Genomic DNA, 20,185 nt, shown 5'->3' on the forward strand with positions numbered 1-20,185 from the left:
TAGGTTGGATCCGAAAAATTATCGGCCAATCTCGTTAATAGATGCAGACTGTAAAATATTTTTGGCTCTATTACTGATGCCCCTGAAGGAATGGGAAAAACAGTTTCATCCACTCAGTAAATTCCAGACAGGTTTCCGTAAGGGACACTCAAGAAACAAAAATGGGCTTGCCCTCAAATGCATACAAGAGGACACATGGAGGGAAGAGAAGGGCTGTGCATTCATGGCCTCAGTTGACCTCTCTGCAGCATTTGAATGTGTTGATCGCAGCAAATTATGGAAAATACTTGCTTTATGGGGTCTGCCACTGGGTCTCCTGAAACTCATTGAAGGAGTCTACCAGAACTGTGGGGTCCAGGTGCGACTGAGCCAGAAAGGAGATGTATCAAAGAGAGTCCGATCGTACCAGGGGGGGTTAGACAGGGGTGTGTCTTAGCCCGCTGGACTTTCAACCAATATGTGTCAGATGTGGCAGAGACCCCGATGAAGGAAGGGTTGTTGGCACCTAGAATAGGCCAAAGTAAAATCATATGGCTGGCGTACGCAGATGATTTCCTGATTTTCGATCATACAAGGGTGGGTCTGCAGCACCTACTAGACATATTCTCTAAATATGCGAGAGAAAATGGACTCATAATGAACCTGAGCAAGAAAAAAAAGGTGTCATTCACGAAAGCTCTACGAAAGAATCTGCGCCCGACATGGCATATTGAAGGAACTTTGGTGAGTAAATCTACCAGTGTAATATATGTGGGATTCCCATAGGGGAAGTAAAACGCATAAGGAGATCCTCTTACACAAGGCCAAAAATTCTGGAAGATAGACAGAAAATGTGGTTGGTTCTTGATAAAACCGGCACTAATGTTTTTTGAGGGTTAGATAGTTAGTATACGGTTTGGAATTTTGCCTCGCCACGATAGTGGAAACTCTAAATAAAATTGAGGGAAGTATTTGGAATACCTTGACGGATCCTTGGAATACCTAATGCTGTGCCTTTAGCAGCGATTAGGTATGAATTAGGATATGTCTCACTCTGGCCCGAGTGCAGTGGAGGTTATTAGCATTATATGCGAAGATTATGGCTCCTATTTCGGAAACCCTATATGAGCTGATGGGTACTAATATAAGCTGCTCAGTGTACCTACTGGATTTTAAAAATATATGTGAGACTATCCTTCAAAAACTAGGCTCCAACTTTGAGATTCTAGTGACTAATCCGACGCTAATTAAAAAACGGTTGTTGGAAAAGGATTGGATATTAACGACAGAAACCTTCCACTCATACACATCTCTGAGGCATTTGACACACGAACATAAGTGCCGAGGATCCCTCTCCAAAATCTTGCTTAAGTTTCCGAACCGGTACCGAGGACATGCTATGGAAGCATTGTCTGAATATACAAAGTTTGCGGGAAGGTTTAGCCCTTTCAGGATTTCTTAAGGGTATTAAGATGGTATAGAGTGCAAAGTTAAACTCTTAGCATGCTGCTGACAGGGTGTCTAAGGAATTGCACCTTGAGTTGTATGTTTTTTATCTATTAAGACTACCAATTGTCATAAGAAATGAGCTGTATCTGTAAGAGTACAATGAACTACAGGCATTGGTGCTATATGAAGGTTTTTTTTTATTTGTATTTTATATTGATTTTCGGTAGTTTAACAAAGTACATAGTATGGGAAATACTCTAATATGCTGTTCTCTTTTGATATTTTTGTACTGTGTTTTTTATTAATGTAATTTAAATGTGATTTAAATGTGATTGAAAAGTGAATTTGTAAAGGTTTGATTAAACCAAATACAAAGTAAAAAAAAGTAAATATGGGGAGTCTCTTGGTTTGTGTAATGCTTGTTCTCTTCTTCAACAGTAATACACTTTATCTTCTTTAAATGAAAGGTATGCAGAGTTAGGATAAATATAAGAATTCAGTCTTCCTTAAGAAATCAAAATTAGGCACACGCGACCACTTTTCTTGATATAGTTTTCAAGGTTTAAAGATTGGTATATAATTGTATTCCCGTGTTAAAGTAAAGGATAGAGTTCAGTCTTCCTTTGGAAATCACAATTAGGCACACACAACCATTCTTTGATGTAGTTTTCACAAGTTAAGAATTGTAACTCTTGTATTGTCAATGTTAGTCATTCGGTAATGGCCCCAGCAGCGTCCCCTCCCCTTAATTAGGGACACAAGTCCACTCCTTCAAATAGTCAATGTTAGGTATTCGGTAATGGTCCCAGCAGTGTTTCCTCGCCTTAATTAGGGACACGCGAGCACTCCTTCAAATAGGAACAGTCTTTAATAATGGAATAATGGGCTCAAGTAACGTTAGCTTCCCACGCAAGTAAAAATGCTGTTCAGGTGATACGCAAGTGCTACATTTCCATTGTTCAGGTACTTTTAATTGCAATGAACAACTTCTGCTTGCTTAAAGTCTTACGCAAGATAACAGGGAACTGAATACTGTTGCAACAATGTGTCTGTGCTTCACTCACTGACCTCTTAGACACTTGTTCTGCGGGTTGCCCTGCTTTCCTGACTTCTGGCACAACGTCTACTGCTTCTGGCTCGCTGGGGACCCACACCCTTCTCCAGTAAAGGTGTCTCCAGTCCGGTACACGTGTAGGGAGCCCCTCTTGCTCAAGAGACCCACAGCTTGCCAATTGCTTCTCACCTCGGTCTCCTGTAGATCTGCAGCTCAGCAACCACGGCAATCAGACTCACATGGAGAAAGACAGCTCTACTTCACGTCTTCCGCTGCGCAGCCTCTGCCCTTCAGAGTTTGGGGAACAGGACCCTCTCAGGACAAGCAGGTGAAATATGCTGTCTCCACGTTTCAGCGTCCCTCTTGTTCTCCGTCGGTTTGGTTTGCCAGCCTCGTGTTTTCTTCCTTCTCCTACTACTGCTACAGTTTGCTTTCCAGCCACAGTTACAGCTCCTTGCACTCCTTTCAATTAACTGCACCTGAGGGGGCCTTTTATGCCACCCAGGTTCCTTCAGGTGTGGGCTGTTAGGCTTAATTGTCTGACTACTGCCACAGCATGCCTCTTTTACCCTCTTCCTCGTCCCAGTCCCCTTCAGTAAAGTTAGTTTTTACAACAACTGGGCAATTCGTAAGGGTAGATTTATTTCCCTTAAGCTCATTAAAAGATGGACTGTTAGGATTGGTTGTTACAGAGGAGTACATTGGTTTTAAGGCATTTTCTCTAGATCATTTTATATTGTACCTTAGGGAATAAGGAGGGTATTTATTCTTAAAAGGTCTTTCTATTGACAAGGTTTGCTCAGATTTAACAGAGCTTGTACCCCGGGTCACACATCTTATATGTGGTTCAGGGGCATTAAAATGGCAATATGCCATTACCTGTTTTGGCAACCCAGAAAGGCACTTCCGTTCATGGGACAAATACTGCATCTCATCCCACAGGATCTCCTCAACACCCTGGGCCCTGTCTCCTCCCAGGTAATCCTCCCACAGTAACCCACCCTCAAGGTCAGTATCGGGAAGAGTCTGCCTTTCCCGGGCCACCTGGGAGGAGACTTTAGGCAGTGTTTCAGAGAGGGTGAGGGATACATAGGGTTCTTCACATATGGCAAAATGTAACTTTTGCAAGCAAGCCCCCATGCTTCAAGGGAATGCTTGTAAACATCTCAAGCCCAAAACTCAGCCACTCGATAACAGTAATACCAAATAGGTACTATGAAACTTGCTTCTTTCTCTAATACTTGATGTTCATGTAATTCTGTACCTACTCTTCCCATCCCTTTACCCCCCTGCCATTTGTCACCTTCCTCCTCAGCCATGTTCCTGGTACCCAGCCAAGGGCAAAATATGCCACTTTAGATAAGCTTCTGCGTGCGATGTGAGATCACTACGGTGGTGGGTTGGTTAAGTACAAAAGTCTTTACCATGAAATATATTTTAAAAAACATACATTTGTGATCAGTTCCATGCTATGTTTCAGTTGTTTCTTCCAGCTTGCTACTGTTTTAAACTTCAAATTAGTTTTCGTAACCTTAAATACTCTAACACACAAGATCATATGTAAATTGAGGCAATTATACAAACCTTTTCCTGCATGTTTAATAGTTCCTTGCCAGAGGGAACTGAGGTGAGGCGAATTAGTGCAGACAAAGCCTGGCATCGCCGACCAATCCAGTCCTCTTTGCCAGCAGAGGCTTCAACCAATAACTCCAGGAGACCATAGCTTGCTTCCAGAAGTACCCATTCAATTTGTTGAGAAACAGCTCCTTTGTGGGGACACAGGCAGAGAGCTTTTGCTGCCCAATCTGCAACACTAAAACATTATTTCAGATTACAATTCTTATCAACCATGAAAAGGACACTTTAAAGAGAGATGGTACACTTACATGAGTCCAGTGACTTTATACTGACTAAAGACTAAACAAGCACTTGCTGTCCCTAGGCAATATACTGTCAATTACAGTTTGGTGCCTGATGTAGGCATTCATATACAGAGAAAGATGTGTGTAGCCCACGATTTGATGAACAAGTGGGAAGTGATACTTGAGATGGTCTTCACCTTTTGGCAGCAGCTAGAGCTTGTTCGTAGAAGGTGGTTTAAAGATGAAAGGCATGTGTGGGGTTATCACATTTTGGGCACCATTAGTGAGTTGTACCATAAACGTATATTCTCTATATACTCCAACACAACAAGCCCGAGTTTACTTTTTTGAGAGGAAGGCTAATACATTACTGAACAAGAACTGGAGGGTTTCAGAGAAGAAAGACTATTTTACCACATTTTTCATTATCTCCCTTAATCCTGTTTTCGGCTGCCATCGCCTCAGGTCACATAGGGCCTCCTTAGGAATACAGCGGTGCAGTGATAACAATGGTAAAGTTACGATCATTCTGCTACTACCACTTTACTGGTGCCTTACAGCACCGCCGTACTATGAGTTTTGGTGGTAAAATGGGAGCTGTGCATCCAGTAAAAAGCTGGAGGTACATCCTCCACTTTATGCCAAAAATCTGCAGAATTATTGCTGGCCGTGATTCCATAAAAAACCATGGAGGCCTCTGGACTCCGAAAATTGAGAATTACATCCCCTTGCCACCACTCGTAATCCTGTTTTAAATTTACTGAACAGGGCTACAGCAACCTTTATGAGGGAAATTAGGGTACATATGTTTGGGATGTTTTGATATTGTGCTTTTGAACAGGGTTTGCAGGAAGCGCCTTTGCACTTTTTCCACTGTACCCATTTATACCTCTTATTTTAGGATCTGGGGGATCGAATGCACATCTTTGACATTGAACATTTGCGCCAGATTGGTGCGTGTTTGTGCGGACGGCTTTAGCAATACCTCTGACGTTCTCAGCCTCTGTGGGTGCCTGGGGAGGGGCATCTGAGCAGGTAAGGCTTGATTATTTTTAATGGGGGGATCAATTGCGATTTGGAGTGGGGGAATGATTTTGAACCTTTAACCTGGTACCGCACCTGGGGTCCTGCATTCTCATAGGCCCAAGGCCGATTGAGCACACGCCAATGCTTTTTGGTGAATGTTGGAGTACCAGATTTACAGTTCGCCTGGGTCTGTGGCCAGATTATTTAGTGGCTTATTGGGGGCCAGCCAAGGAGTGTAAATAAGGTGCATGACTTGTGTTTATGTGTGTATGGTGATGATTCACAGGATCTCATCACTTCACCCCAGAGGGGAATCCTTCACTGTGAGGCTAGGGAGGTGAGCCCACTATGCAACATATGCAACAGGGGTGGTAGTAAGTGGGACCTCACAGGGAGAGACTCCCCTCTTGGGGACAAAGGCTCCCGTTACATGAAGGAACTCCTTGCCCCATTTTCCTATGAGCCCCTCAGACCATCACTGCTTCAGAAGACACAACCTGAACAGGCCACTGTTTGCTATTGTAAAACAACTTTCAGTATTCAAACCCAACACAAATCCACGGTGAAGAAGGGTGGAGGAGTAATGATGATCACTCCTCCATGGCAAGTAGACAACACTGTGAAGAGTGGGAACCACAGAGTAATACAGATCAGAAGGACAAGGATCCTCTGCTGGGGAGGGCCCAACTCAGATGAATAAAAAGTAAAGAAGGCCTTGCTTTAGAGAGTCATGTTCACCGAGCAGGTGAAACCCGGGAAGTTCAAACTTGGGAGCGAGAAGCCAGGACATTACGGGTGGTCCTCGGTCGAGAGGCGGTGGATAATGAAGGAGGAAAGCGATTCGGGAGCTGGCAGGGAGCCGACTCGTGTGTATGGCAAGCATTGCCAGGTGGTGGCGTGACCTCAAGGAGGTGGATTGTGTGGTCTGACAACGATGCCGAGACCATCCAGCAAAATACTCAGCTGAGAGCGAAGCAGAGAAGGAAAGGAAGATGATGGAAGCGTTTACCGGCAGAGCATGATCCCGACCCCTCAGGAAGAACCGGTGATGCCAACCAGCCAAGCTAGAGGTAATAGGAACATCAGAAGACCAGCGAGAGGCCACAGGCAGGCGAAAAACAGTAACGAGTATAACAGATACAGAGGCACTCATCATACTCGTCCAGGTAGCTGTGAAAGCAGCAGAGATTATAAGAAATACTGAGCGACTCATCATACTCATCCCAGTAAGTGTGAAAATAGAAGAGTATATAACGAACACCGAGGGACTTTTCACATACATCCCAGTGATTACAAAAGCAGTAAAGATAGTGAAGAAAGTCAAAAGACTGGTAATACCCGTCTCAGTGGTTGGAAAGAACAAGACATAAGCAAAGAGGAGCAGAAGAACCTAAATGTTGGTTTTCATAAGTGAAAGTACTTAGAAGATAACAAAGTGGTAAAAGGGACCGGGTACACTGGTCTCCCTGGAATGAAAAAACTGTACAAGTGAGAGAGATATTGATGCAAAGGAAATACAGAAGAGTAGAGGCCAAGACCCTCAAGGGAGGAAACAAGGAACTCTAAGTTAAGACAGGGGATACCTGAGAGAAGGTGGAAGAGCCCCCTTGAGGAATTAATGAAGCTGATTAACTATGTCATAAGCAACTATCTCACGATAGACTATTAAGGCCGAGAAGGCCTGTCCAAGATAAGGGAGGCATTCTCCTGGAACCCCTTTTTGTTTTGTTAGTTGATGCAACCCATTCTTTGATTAGTGGTAGGGTCAGCTCAGGGTAGTTTTTGGATGGAAGACAGACTATTTTGGTTTGGACTACCTCACGGACGATGAGCACCCTAGTTTGATTTATGTTGGGTAGGGCAAAACCCCTTTTTGTTAGGGACAGAGACACCTTTTGTTTATTATTTGAATAAAATCACAGGTACAAATGCCAGCTCTTTGTCCGCCTCCTTCTTCTGACTCTCCACAATGGGTTGTTGCCATTCAAGGGAGATTCTGAGAGACAATGAGTGAGTGATGTGCATGTGCTTTGCGTACTTTGGATGCACAGTGAGGAAGTAGCTCATGTTAGGATATGATGTATTAAGATATCAGTCAATTAGGATAGGAGAATTTTCAGATGATGCAGTGCATACAGGGTGATACTTTTTTTTACCTATGTCAAGAACACACACAGAAACTTGGATATGAAAGGAAAGGAAATATACACTGGAAGTAGCCAAAGTGTCACGGTGGCTAGATCATGTGATAAGGTAGACTTGGCAAGTGAGGGATGCCATATTGGGCCATAGTAAACTGGGGAAGTTTGAAGAAGCTAATAAATGTCTTTTGTTGCATGTGCTTAAGATTAGAAGTTTATACAGGTGGGACAGGTTCCCAGAGAGGGGAAAGGAACCTTTTATGAGTCATAGATAAGGTACATTGATCAAGGTCAATAGCCAGATACCCACAACAGGGGACGATGAAGATATTCCTTTAAAATTAGCATGGAAGACCGGCTCAAATGCAAACCTTCCAAAAGTAGGAGTTTGTCGTTTTGAAATGATAAAACTAGAGAGTTTATTAAAATCCACAATGTTCACACACAATGTATTGCTTTGCAGAACACTGGTAACAAACACATGCCCACGTAACCCTCCTTTGATGACAGTTATGGAAGCAACACAGCGACTGGCTACAAGTGGAATACACACAGGACTGGAAGGAGCCATGTCAACATGGCATTAAGAAGCACCTCCTCGTCACCAACAAAGGAGATAAAACTATACTTGCTAGGGGTGGGTCTGAGATTCCTGTGTGCCACTGCTTTGTGTTCTGATCTACGTGTGTTTACAAACATTCTGTTTACTGCAACCTGCTGAGTTGGTCTCCAGTCTCATTGAAGCTAAGGGAAATTGGATAGCGGCTGGGCACCCTTTAGGCCCACTGATGGATGGTGTACCAGGCAGAAAAAGAACCCAACACCACCTGGATTTTCGTGAGCCACATGGAGCGGCCAGATTCAGGAGTTTTATAAGTGCAGCAGGGCAGTACTAGGTCCATGCGGCTTCCTCTGTGGGTCCCACAATTACACAATACAATTTCCTTGCTATAGGTGTTTTTTCAGCCCTGTTATGCTCTCCACGCTGAGCTTGACTCATGCTTCTGTTTTTGCAGGTGAGTGTTTCAACATGGCACCTGTAAGATGCATGTACTCGGTCACTGGGTTCATTGCATAGTGAGGAAGTCCATTAAAACGTCTGCTGGAGTAAGTGTTTACCCCTTCTCATGCCCTCCGTTCCTCACCTTAAATATCTACGCTTCCCTTCCACTATTCTCCAACTCATCCTTCACTGTGTCTCCTTGTTTTCTTTCTTGTCTGCAGCCTTTGGTCGTCTGCCAGTTTCTGCTTTCACATAGAACTTGCTCTCACTCACATACCAGGGAGAGCCTACTAACCGAAGTACTGAAGTACTACTCATCCCTTGTCAAACTTATTTGCTTTCTTTGGCACATGCATGGTGTGACGAAATTGGAAAATTCATCCCTTCTACCCAGAGGGGAGCCACCCCTGTGAGGCTAGGGAGGTGTGCCCGCTCCGCAAGATCCTCCCTAAGGGTCAGGGCAAGTGGGACCTCACTGGGAGTGACTCACCTCTAGGGGACAAGGACGCCCAGTCCAATAAGGACCTCCCTGACTACACTGTCTTCATGAGTGTTCTCGTTTATTTACTACAAGTACCAACAATCCTCCTTCCACCCTATTGCCTTCAGATGTGGATGACGGTTATCTAAGGGCCGCCGTAAACGAAGGACGACACACCTTTTCTAACCATGATAGCGTACAGGAAAAGAATAAGAACTGCGAATGGAGACTGGGGAAGCTGTGCGTGACTCCTATGCAGGGAGGAGAATCCACAGTTCACAGAGACGAGTTTCTGGAAACAGGTCTTGGAGGGGCAGAGCTATGCACAACTGCAGAGCTAGCGGTGGAGTAGTGGGAGCGAGGCCCGCTAGCTAGAGGCTACGCAATTGGTACACTGAGCAAGCAGGAGCCCTAAGACGGAAAGGAACCTAGACGGGATTGACCTTTAAGATATGCTATAACAGCGTATGTTACGCCAGGAACGGCTACTTATTTACTAATTAATTTAGGGATTGTCGAGTGGGCCCCAATGGTAGCTTCATGGTGCTTCAGGATTTCTTCAGATCCCCCAAGTTCTGTTCCCTAACAGAATGGTGGCCTCCCTCTCTGGAAAAAGTATGTCTTTTGGAAATTGTATCTCTTTTAAAGAAAACTGAAAGTGATCAAAATACCTCTTATAACATATTGCCCCTCATCACAACAACAGTTACTGGAACCTTTTTTGGACCGGGTAACTCTGAGTCTGCTGGTAGGGCTGTCAACTACTGGCAGGCCTGACCAGGTCCCTACCGGCAGATTTTTCACTGAAGCACCAGCACTGTTACTAATGGTGGCAGTGCCTCAGTGTTCCCATTGCAGTGCAGTCCTTCCGAACTCCACGGGAATGGGAACTTCCCGTTCTGTCACCGCCTGTAATATCCTGGTATTACTGGGATATCGGACTGCGGAAAGGGTGAGCTGAGGTTGCCGGTAGGCCACCAGTAATACTGGCGGCCTTATTACAACCTCGTAATGAGGGCCACAGACTTATTACAAAAAAGGTGTTCCAAATGTTTATCTCAAATTCTGTACCTCACACAAACCTTTCCTTCCTCTCAGAGCAAGGTCTCATTTTTTAAAACATGAAATACGTTCCAAGACATTTTGGTAGGTCACTGTTCATTTATGAGTTCTCATACAACCCCAGCTGTATCCCTAGCAAATGTTTAATAAAAAAGAAAAATACATTGCATTAGAGTTTCTGTCAAGGTGTATTTCAGGACCTACATCATTGATAATTTAGGGTATTGGCAATTGCATGTCATGAAGAAGGGCTCTTGAAAATTGATTATTTCCGGAAAAAAGTTGCGGTGTAGTACATGCTCAAAAAGGATTGTTCATGTTGAACACATTTAGTAGTGATTACAGAAACTGAATTACATTACATAGTCCGTGAAAATAATATAAACATATTTAGAACTCTTAGGGAACACTATTTGAAGCTTAAACCACATTGGGCTAGGCACTATCTCAAGCTTTGCTGTTGTTGCCAAATGAGTAGCGGGTAGTTGCACCACTAACATATGAGCTTCATATTTGAATGACTGATTTCAACATCTGTGGATGCGGACGCTGAGGCCCTCCTAGTGGGAGTGCTCTGAATCTCTGATCTGAGATGCGATGACTCAGAGAGCTCTCCCTGCTTTTAAGGGCACTGGAATAAGGACAGTTCTATGATGAGGCAATGGGATGCTGAGCCATCCTTAAGTCAAACCCTCATAGAGGGCTTCAATCTCTGAAAGCCTACTGTTTTTTGCTGAAAAACCCACCTAAATGAGGCTGGCTCTAGATTATGAAAATCATTGTGACCTTTAGCTTTTAATCATAGAGCCAAAAAAAGTGGTGCACCCTGTTAAGCATGTTTGAACCCATAACGTCTGCTTGGAGAGAATTCAAATTGCTCCTTGTTACCTAAGAGTATTTAATTCATCCCATGCTGTATTGTTTCATTGCTTTTCTGATACTTTCAGTTTTGAGTTTGCCAGAAATTAACTCCCGCACTGCAAGTACCAAAACACAAAGAAGAATTTAGGATTGGGTGAGGTATTCTCAACTGAGATGGGGAGCTTCCGGTCTATCCGCTTGTGCCTTAAACCAGGTGTAAAGATCCTTGGTAAAGTAATTCATGAGTGTGAGGTGCACAACTCATAACAGAAAATATTTTTTCTAATCCAAATTGTAATATGTAATATCATTGAAATTGGATACAATTATGCTCAAATTGAGCTTCATTAATCTCCCATCATTTTCAATGCCCATCACCAAAGTGTCTTATGGAGATGTGTCTTTGGCTAACAAGTACACATTTAAAATGAAAATGACTTTAGTTCCTGACATTTTTTGATCTTTTGCCTGGATGTAGAGACGTTAAAGCATACGACTTCCTTAGTGAATATGTGCAAACCCCCAGTTTCAGCTTGTGCCTTAAATATGTGATGTAATTCCAGGAAAGGCAATTCTCAAGGTGTGATGTGCAGCTCATCAAGGTAAATGTTTCTCACCCTAGGCACAGCAGAAGTAGAAAGGGAACATGCAGAGAACTGAGTGCGTGCACGACCACTTTCAACCTTCTTGGTCAGATTCAAAGGCGGAGGCAGAAGGTGTGAGCTTGCAGTTACATGGTTGAAATGCTTTCTCTGGGAACAGGGCACTAGCGCATCACAGACAATGAATGTGGCTGTAGACTAACAGACACGAGACATTTTGCAAAGAAACAAATAAAGACAGGGCTCAAGTCAAGAGTATACACGGGGGGACGGAGTACCCCCACTTTATTTAGAGGGTGGACGCAGTCCCTCGTAGCTAAAAAAGAAACACTGGACGTCCTCTTTGAATTTATGAATTAAAGCCAAGCTCTGGAATCAAACTGAAATCGTCAGGTTTGTAGGCCGGACACGTCACCACTGCACTATATAACCTGATGAAAAACGACACACAACTAAAGGTGAAATATCCCATTTCGGTACTGCAAGTCCCCGGGGAAAACATTTGTATTGGTCCTTGGAGTTTAAAACAGGCACGCGGTTTAACGTTTTCAAAAACACTATTAGAAGAAAATATCCTGTCTTGGTTTTGGTGTGTGTTGATTTTATGAAAGGCAAATGCGTGTGGTTATGTAAAGCCAATTTAATGGAATATGCGTATTTCACCTTGATATGCTAATTTCTGGCGACGTCACATCCAATTGCATTTGCTGATGAGTCGCCCCACTTTAATTTTTAGGATTTGACCCTTGACTAAGAATGAAGAAAAGGGCAGGAGAAGAAATAGTAATGTAGAGTCAGCAGCACCAGAAAAACACAGCAGATCCAGGCGCTCAGAAACCAACACAAGGAGGAGCCACAAGGAGATCAGCGATAAGAGACAGTTGTTTGTAATAACAAAACAAAAAAAACACTATGCACCTGGTGTTCCTTGGCTACAAATCAATATCATAATATTTCTTTCAGGGACATGCACATTTTTCACCAAACACCTGCTCCAAGAGATTTAGGATGAAATGGACAATTTGGAGAGCAATGACCAAATACACTTGTGCAATAACAAGCACTATGATTCACTGACCAGCAAAGTGCTTGAAACACAACAGACCTGCAAGAAAGCTAATGTTTACTCTAGCTCCAGATCAACATCTCTACCCATCACCTGTGAAGTCCCGCAACTATCCATTCTCTCCATGTGATCTTCAATCTTTACATGGAACTGCTCTGAAGCCGCCTGGTTCCACACAACATCCCCATTCACATCCACCAACACGCAGATGACGCGCAGCTCTACATCAAGATATCCACGGTTGAAGGCATCCACAGACTCGAGGCCTGCCTCATATTGACCTGGTCCTGGATGTCCAGTGCTTACCTGAAGCTCAACCCCTCTAAGACTTCATTCCTACTCCAGACCAACAACACTGAACACCCTGACATCCAGACCTGGCTCTCTGCTATGAACCCTGAAGGCTTCCCTAGCCACCTGCGGCAAGTCTCTTGGGCTCAACATCGACAGATACCTCTCCTTCAAGCAGCACATATCATGGAAGACACCCACATATTGGTGTCCTTTCCCCTATACATTTGTAAAGCGTTCCGTTGCTTCCCGAAGATACATCCACCCTCAATAAATACCCTAATAATAATAATAATAGCTGGACATAAAAATGTCTATGCAGTACTACTGCTTAGAAAACCACCTCCGTCGCCGTTTTCGTTCCGATCTAGCTAGCGATCTGGGGCACATGAGTTTTGAAGAATTTTGATGATTTCTGCTGCACACTGAGCACACTTTCAAATCTCTAAACTGCGATGCATTAAACAATAACACTTACATGTGAAGAACTTGCTGAGCTGTTAGAGTGAATTCAGGAGGCTTCATAGACAGCTTTCGAAGTAACTTCCCCAACATTAGGAATCCTTTCAACAACTGGACATTCAAGAGAGAATACTGGTTTGCAGCTTGAAGAAACTGTGTGCTATGGTAGAAGATGACATGTTGTTAACACTGCACTATAGTCAATAATTTCCAAAGAATACTCTATCCACTATCTCTACCCCAAAGTAGAAGACATCATTAATTGACAAAGTGCATAGTGCACAGTGTGACCTTTCTATAGGATCACAGCAATTTGTTTCAGACCATAACACCAATTAATAGAAGACATTTCTTGAAAGAATAAGGAACTAATTTGGCAATTATTGATGCATATAAACTTTCCCCAGGTTAAATACCCAAGGTTATTCTGTATCATATTACAAGCCTAAATCAATGAAAACTACAATTTCCTAACACCAATAAAAATCGATTATAATAGTAGTAAGATGATTGAAATACTTATATGCAGTACTAACACAATTCAAAATATTGATATATGTTAACTTGTCCGTACTTAACTGGCTCTGTACAACATTATACCAATATTACATAAAATATAAATACTTTTGATAGTGTAAGTATTGTGTATGTTAATATGTCTAAAGGCATTCACATTTTATGAATACAAATATTATGTGTATTTAGATCATCCCATTGTCTCTCCAATATGGCCTCCACTTTACACTTCCCTGTTACACTCTGAAGTGCAAATGATTACAATTACACAGTGGGGACCTCTTTGCACAAAGGTGCAAATGAAACAGGTCCCATTGGCATAACGTTCTTAATAATACCATTGGTAAGAAAGGGTCTCATTACGAGAGACACATTTGCCGACTTCAGAGTGTGAGATTCTTGCAGGGTGAGCCACTGTGTTAGAAAAACATTATTACCGATTGTAGTATTAAGAAAGTGCCTCAACCTGCAAGAATCCCACCCCCAGTGGCCGGAAAACGCAGTTCTGCATCACCAACAGGGGAGTTGCTAGGTCTGGAAAAGACCTGGGGCTAAGCTGATGTCGGAACTGTTGGGACTGGGGGCTAGCTAGGCTTTTGGCTGTAGCTCCTGAGATTCTATCCAGGGCTTCAACCAAAAGATCAGGGGCTATAGCCCTCTTAGCCCCCCCCCTAGCAACGCCCCTGCCAATTAATATATTACGAAACTTATGTAGCTCCAGTACACACCTGGCATTTTGTTTGGTGCCGAACCTGTACAAAACACAGGTGCTGGACACAAGATGCAGGGCCAACAGGCCCACGGTCGTCAGGAGATGTCGTGGGACGGTTGCTATCAAAATTGAGGGTTCAACAGAAAGCAATATACCAGAGATTATGTTTATCCTCACATGCCGCGCTCACTATCAATAAAAATAAAGATGTGCGACAAATTAACAGGTTTGCATGTAATTCGCCTAGCGGTTTATTTGAAAGCAGCAATATTTGTTAATCTCCACAGATTTGCACCATAAAATATTGTCCACAAATTTCCAGCTAAAATGTTGCTGCAAAGCCACATGTATCACACTTTGATATTAAGAACAAGTCATATGCTTACTGTATTTTACAAAACAAGATTGTTTCAAACAGCTGCTAACGCACTACAAAGTCTTGTGTTAAACAGTCATTGTCTGAAAAAATAATACAATGATAGTAATGGCAGTCTGCCCGGTTTGATATGTTCTATATGTGTTGATTGTCCGCCAACACGTGTTTCAACCCATTAGGGTCGTCATCAGGGCATAATGGTTAGATAATGTTCTGTATGTTTTAATTGGTAGGTACGTCACGCTGATACAATGTTCTAATTCACTTCTTGCTGTCTGACTCTGAATTCATGTATAGTTGCAAACGGCCGCCAAAAATGGTTTCAAAGGTGGAGTGTTTGGTAGTATTATCCAGATGAGAGTGAGTAGTCAAGGGTTAGATATGCTTGGATTATTGACCCCTAAAAACGCAGCGGTTTGCCGCTCCGACCGAAGTTCTGCTCTAGCATGAATCTTTACATTTGTTTCTCAGTCTCCGCCTAATTGCACGTGCAAGTTATATACTGCTTGAATTGCAGCAGCTGTCTCCGCTAGGCTTAAGCCGTATATAACCTGCAAAAATTCATGCTAGAGCAGAACTTCGTTCTACCACTGGTAGTGGAGATTATCACCCGTATGCGAATAGAAGCGTGCCGGTCTTCTTTTGGACTGGGGGGGGTGTAGTTTTCAGAACATGGTCGCCGGCATAACGTTCACTGATGCCCCCGTATCGATTGTCAGTTGTGTCTCTTGGCCTTGTATGGCCACTATGCATTTCCATCTTCTTTGCCTTTTTGTCGACCCCGTGCTTCTGTGATCAAGTGCAGAGACTAGGTACACTTTCCTTCCTTTTCTCAGTTGTCTACTTTCTGCCTCTTTTGTTGTGCCGCCATCGTCATCGCCTTCTTTGTCGGTGGATGAGTTGGCTGTCTCGACGGGCATTGGCCTGTTTCTTTTTCCTCTGGGCCCCTTTTGTTGCGGCTGGGGGTGTTGTGGGGCCCTGACGATCTGCAGACTTTCGCATAGTGATCCTTCTGGCCACATGCTCCGCACGTGGTTCCTTGTGCTGGGCAATTTCGCCTTCCATGACCTGCGCCTCCGCACCACCCACATTCAGCGGTCCCTGGAATCTTTGATTGCCACCGAGGTGGAGTGTTTGTGTCGTTAGGGTCTTCTCTTGACTGTTGGCAGCTGGCAATTTGCGCTGTCCTCGGTGTTATCTGGAGCTTCTGCAGGGTGGTGCTAATGTGTGCCGCCCTCGCGTGTGATAGTTCCCTCTGACGTCCATATTCAAGGATTCAGGCTAGTGAGATGCCCTTTTCGCTCAACACCATCCTGAGTAGTGTTTTCCAAGTGCATGCCGTTGATGACTTGGCGTCTAATCTCTTTTTCGATGTCGAACTCACATGAGAGCGCAAGTTTTCTGAGTCTTGTGTGATAGGTGTCAAGCGTTTCCTCTTCTAGCAGGATGGTGGTGCAGAAGATGAAAGTCTCGTAGTCCGGGTTTAGTTGTGGCATAAAATGGGCTGTGAGAGCGTTCTTTGCTAGCTGGTAGACGTCTAAACCATCTCTGATGACGAGCGAGTTGAAGATGCGCAGGACTTCGTCACCCACGTTGAGTAGGAGATGTGACCTCATTTTCTTGGGTGTTGTGACGTCTTTGCAGTCCATAGCCATTTCAAATTTCTGAACCCACAACAGCCATCGGGGGCCCACAGATGAGGGGTCTGTGTATGGGTCAAAAGGTATGAATGCCATCGTGGTACCCCCTTGCAGTCGCGGGGACAGTGCTGCGGGCGTTAGGTTGGCTGCCATCCTCGATGGCATACAAGGCCTGTGTGTGGATAGGCCTGTCGCCATGATGTGCTGAAGTGTGGGCTCTAGTATGGAGCGTGCGTCAACATTTCCTCACCTCAGGGGGATTGTAGCTGGCGGTGCTGTGTTGCTTGGTCTGCCGGAGGTCTGTTGGCTGGCTCCAAACATGCAGTGGCCTCAAGCATGCATCATTAGTGTGGTTCTTGTGAGAAAAACCTGTTGGTGGGTTTGATGCAGTGGGCCAGATGGGAGCAATAGGAGAGAAAAAAAAAATTGAAATATTTTTTCCTTTTTTCGGTGGGGGATGGGCCCCCCACTGTGTTTCCAAAAATGTGCCCGTGTCGAGGGCTTATTAGTGTTGTTTAATGTTCGTTCCCTCGTCGCCAGTGTTCAGTCCCCTCCCGCTGATGCGCCGGAGAGGGAGAGGACATGGGGGGCCCCGCGGGCCGAGGCCTAGCTGCGGAGCGGAAAGGAATGAGGCACACACGCGTGGCTTGTGCTTTGCCCGGAACTGCCTCCTCGTGGCAGAGGCGGGGCTTTTATTAGACGCGCCTTACGTCACCGCGTCGCGGGACGCAGGCGTACACAACACAATCCTTCAAATAGCAACATGGCTTTCCACTAGCATGGGACTCATTTTCGGGATCCCGGTAAGTTACGCTGGGTGCAAAGAGGTCTCCTCTGCATAATTTTCCTCATTTGCACATCGGAGTGCAAAAGGGAGATGTACAGTGGAGGCAAAAATCGACTTTAGGATTTCCCTTTCGCACTCCACCGTGCAAGTTGAGAAATCGCCACCTGTCATTTGTGTATTGGCAGGAAGCGTTTCCAATGGATTCCTGTGGCATCCGCATGCTTGTTGCTAGTGTAGAAAATAGGCAGATTCCACTGAAAGCCGCAGCATTTACGCCCACATGAAAATGGCGTGCTGCTGTCAATGCTGGAGTATTTGTATGGCAGAGAGGAAGGTGGATGCAGAATTGTAAAACATGATCCGTGGTTGCCCTCTGCCATGCCAATCAATGAAAATATGGCGTGGAGTAAATACATGCCTAAAGTGTTCATGCATGCATTTTATGCATGATTCTTACTCTACACTTTCATCAACATGTGCCTACATGTATTTTCATGCTGGTGGAAAACCAAATGATTTCTATTGATTATCTAGTTGCAATTTTAAAGATTCTGCTGGGGGACACAAGTTTCCTGACTGTGTCGAAGGCTTTTTTTTAAGTAAACGTCATTCATACCATTTTCGACAACCCGCCATGACAGAGGAAGACGTCTGCAAAATCAGAGCTGACGAAAGACTTGTGGATGGCCGCTGTGGGGGGTGGGTCTCAGGATTATTAGCTCACCTCCCTCTGAGGCGAAATCCCGGAATAGGTGATGGAACCTAGCTCTCATGAGCACCTCAGTCCAATTTTCCAGCATCCAACATGGGATCTCGTCACACGCTAGATTCCATTTGCAGAATTCAGGACCTGGGCTCCATGCTACGATTAAACTAACTCCAGATATAGCAGCTTTTTCTACATTGAAATAGCACACATAGTTTCTTGGCCTATCTCGGTCATCCTCCTGAAAGACTATAGTATCTGGTCTCTCCTGGCACAAGGATGGAGGCCTAAACCAAGCAGAAGTGGACTGTCAGCCTAACACATACCGCTTTCTTCAAAGCTCCAAACACGGACAGGTGGCTGGTTCCCCGAGATGCCAGCCGATTTCACGGCCTGGAGGAGTGCAAACTGATCTTGAGCAGTTCTGTGCTTAGGGCACTCCCTCCTATATCTCTGACATTCTCCCAGACCAAATGTTGTCTGTTCGCATAAGAATCCTCAAGTCTTACATGTCTCTCTCTCCCCCAGGCCCATGGGATTCCTGGAAGGAAAAGATACTCTTCATGCAGACTTGCTTTAAGTTAAGCGTACTGATGTTCAGCATGACATTGGAGTTGGCATGTGCAGAGCAGAGAGAGAGACAGAGAGATGCTTCATGATTCCATTACAATTTATTTGAAAGGGCATGCAGCATCCAGAAGAACAGAGCACTGGCATTCCTGATTTTTTTTATGAAAACTGAAAACTGTCTGGACACACTCATCTAGCATGAAAGATGAGAACTAAGTAAACACTGACCTTTCGGATGGAAGGAACAGCTCAGTGAGTAGTCGCTCTAATCCTTGCTGAAGGTACATCACACATTCATCGGTTCTTGAACCAGGTTCATTCTCCTGTGCCATTATTGCTATACTTGTATACAACCTGAAAATGAAGGGCATTGATATATTTATGTTCACAGTAACTTCCACTGATCGGTTTTCTAGACGTCTACACATCAATAAAAAACAGTATTTGGGTGAATACAATCCGATTCCCAGAGGTGCTAAATCATCATTCGATTCATGCACCATGGGAAGTGCTGCCAAATAACATCCAAGCAACTCCTCTCAAAGTATTTTAAAAGTCATTATGCAGCTTATCTGAAAGAAATGAGCAGACTGGCAATTAGGTGGGTTGTTATACAGTCAGGTGCAGTGTCTCTTTTGTTATACAGTCAGGTGCAGTGTCTCTTTTTATTTTTCATTTCTAAGCTCCATTTTCGAACTCTGCCAAAAGGAGCGTAATCTAATCTAAAATTATATTTGTCATTTGAGTAGGTGCGTTTGCAATCAATTCCTGTTCAATTAGACATTTTTTAAAGTTCATTATAATTGGTTATTTATAATGTGCTTAATACCCACAGGTTTCAAAGCACAACCCGGGGATCGAACCTGTGTTGCTCCGCGTCCTTTTGCCAGTTTGATGCCCCTGAGCTATCCTGGGACTACCATCTGTGATTTCAATAGATGTGGAATATCTAGTCCACACTATTTTTTGTTGTGTTCAAAATGAAGAAAATTACTTAACGGTAACAACGTATGCAGAGCAGGATCCTATACTATCAAGGTAATCCTCCAAATTACAAAAATGAACAAGTTACTTTCTTACCTGGTAACGTTCTTTCGATGGGATGGTCCGACGACGTATTCCATATCTATGACATGTAATCACCACAGCTGTGCTGCTTCGGAAACTTTTTTTGGCGTCTGCGTCCTGCGTCGATGACGTCGATGCGCCGTCGTCGAGGACCTCCTCCGACGTCCGACGTCATCCGATGTGATAAGTAGGATGCACGACGCCCGTAGCCTCAGTTGTAGTTTTTTCCCCCAGAACGTGCGACATTAGTCAACTGCCAGTCAGACACAATGCAGCCACACCCCTGGTAGAATGGGCCCGCAAGCCAACCGGCGGGTCCTTACCTGCCAAGCGGTAACACTCCGAGATGGCTAAAATAATCCAGCGAGACAAAGTCTGTTTCGTCACAGCTTGCCCCAAACGCTTTCCAGCGTAACCAATAAAGAGTTGATCGTCCACTCTGACCCGGGACATGCGTGAAACATAAAAGCT

General features: G+C 44.2%; 1 protein-coding gene across 3 annotated transcripts in view; it reads right to left on the reverse strand.

Annotated features, from left to right (window-relative positions):
• Nucleotides 1-20,185, reverse strand: part of LOC138467859 (uncharacterized) — a 1,040,267-nt gene that overhangs the window by 494,646 nt on the left and 525,436 nt on the right. For all 3 annotated transcript variants that reach the window (XM_069608148.1, XM_069608147.1, XM_069608150.1), the window contains 3 exons: nucleotides 18,875-19,000; nucleotides 13,356-13,499; nucleotides 4,067-4,295 (listed from right to left, as the gene is read on the reverse strand). In XM_069608148.1, the coding sequence (XP_069464249.1) occupies nucleotides 4,067-4,295; nucleotides 13,356-13,499; nucleotides 18,875-19,000 (499 nt within the window). The remainder of the gene's footprint in view (nucleotides 1-4,066; nucleotides 4,296-13,355; nucleotides 13,500-18,874; nucleotides 19,001-20,185) is intronic.

The sequence above is a fragment of the Ambystoma mexicanum genome, chromosome 4q (assembly GCF_040938575.1).
Source record: "Ambystoma mexicanum isolate Mex_15411 chromosome 4q, UKY_AmexF1_1, whole genome shotgun sequence".
NCBI classification, from domain to species: Eukaryota; Metazoa; Chordata; class Amphibia; order Caudata; family Ambystomatidae; genus Ambystoma; species Ambystoma mexicanum.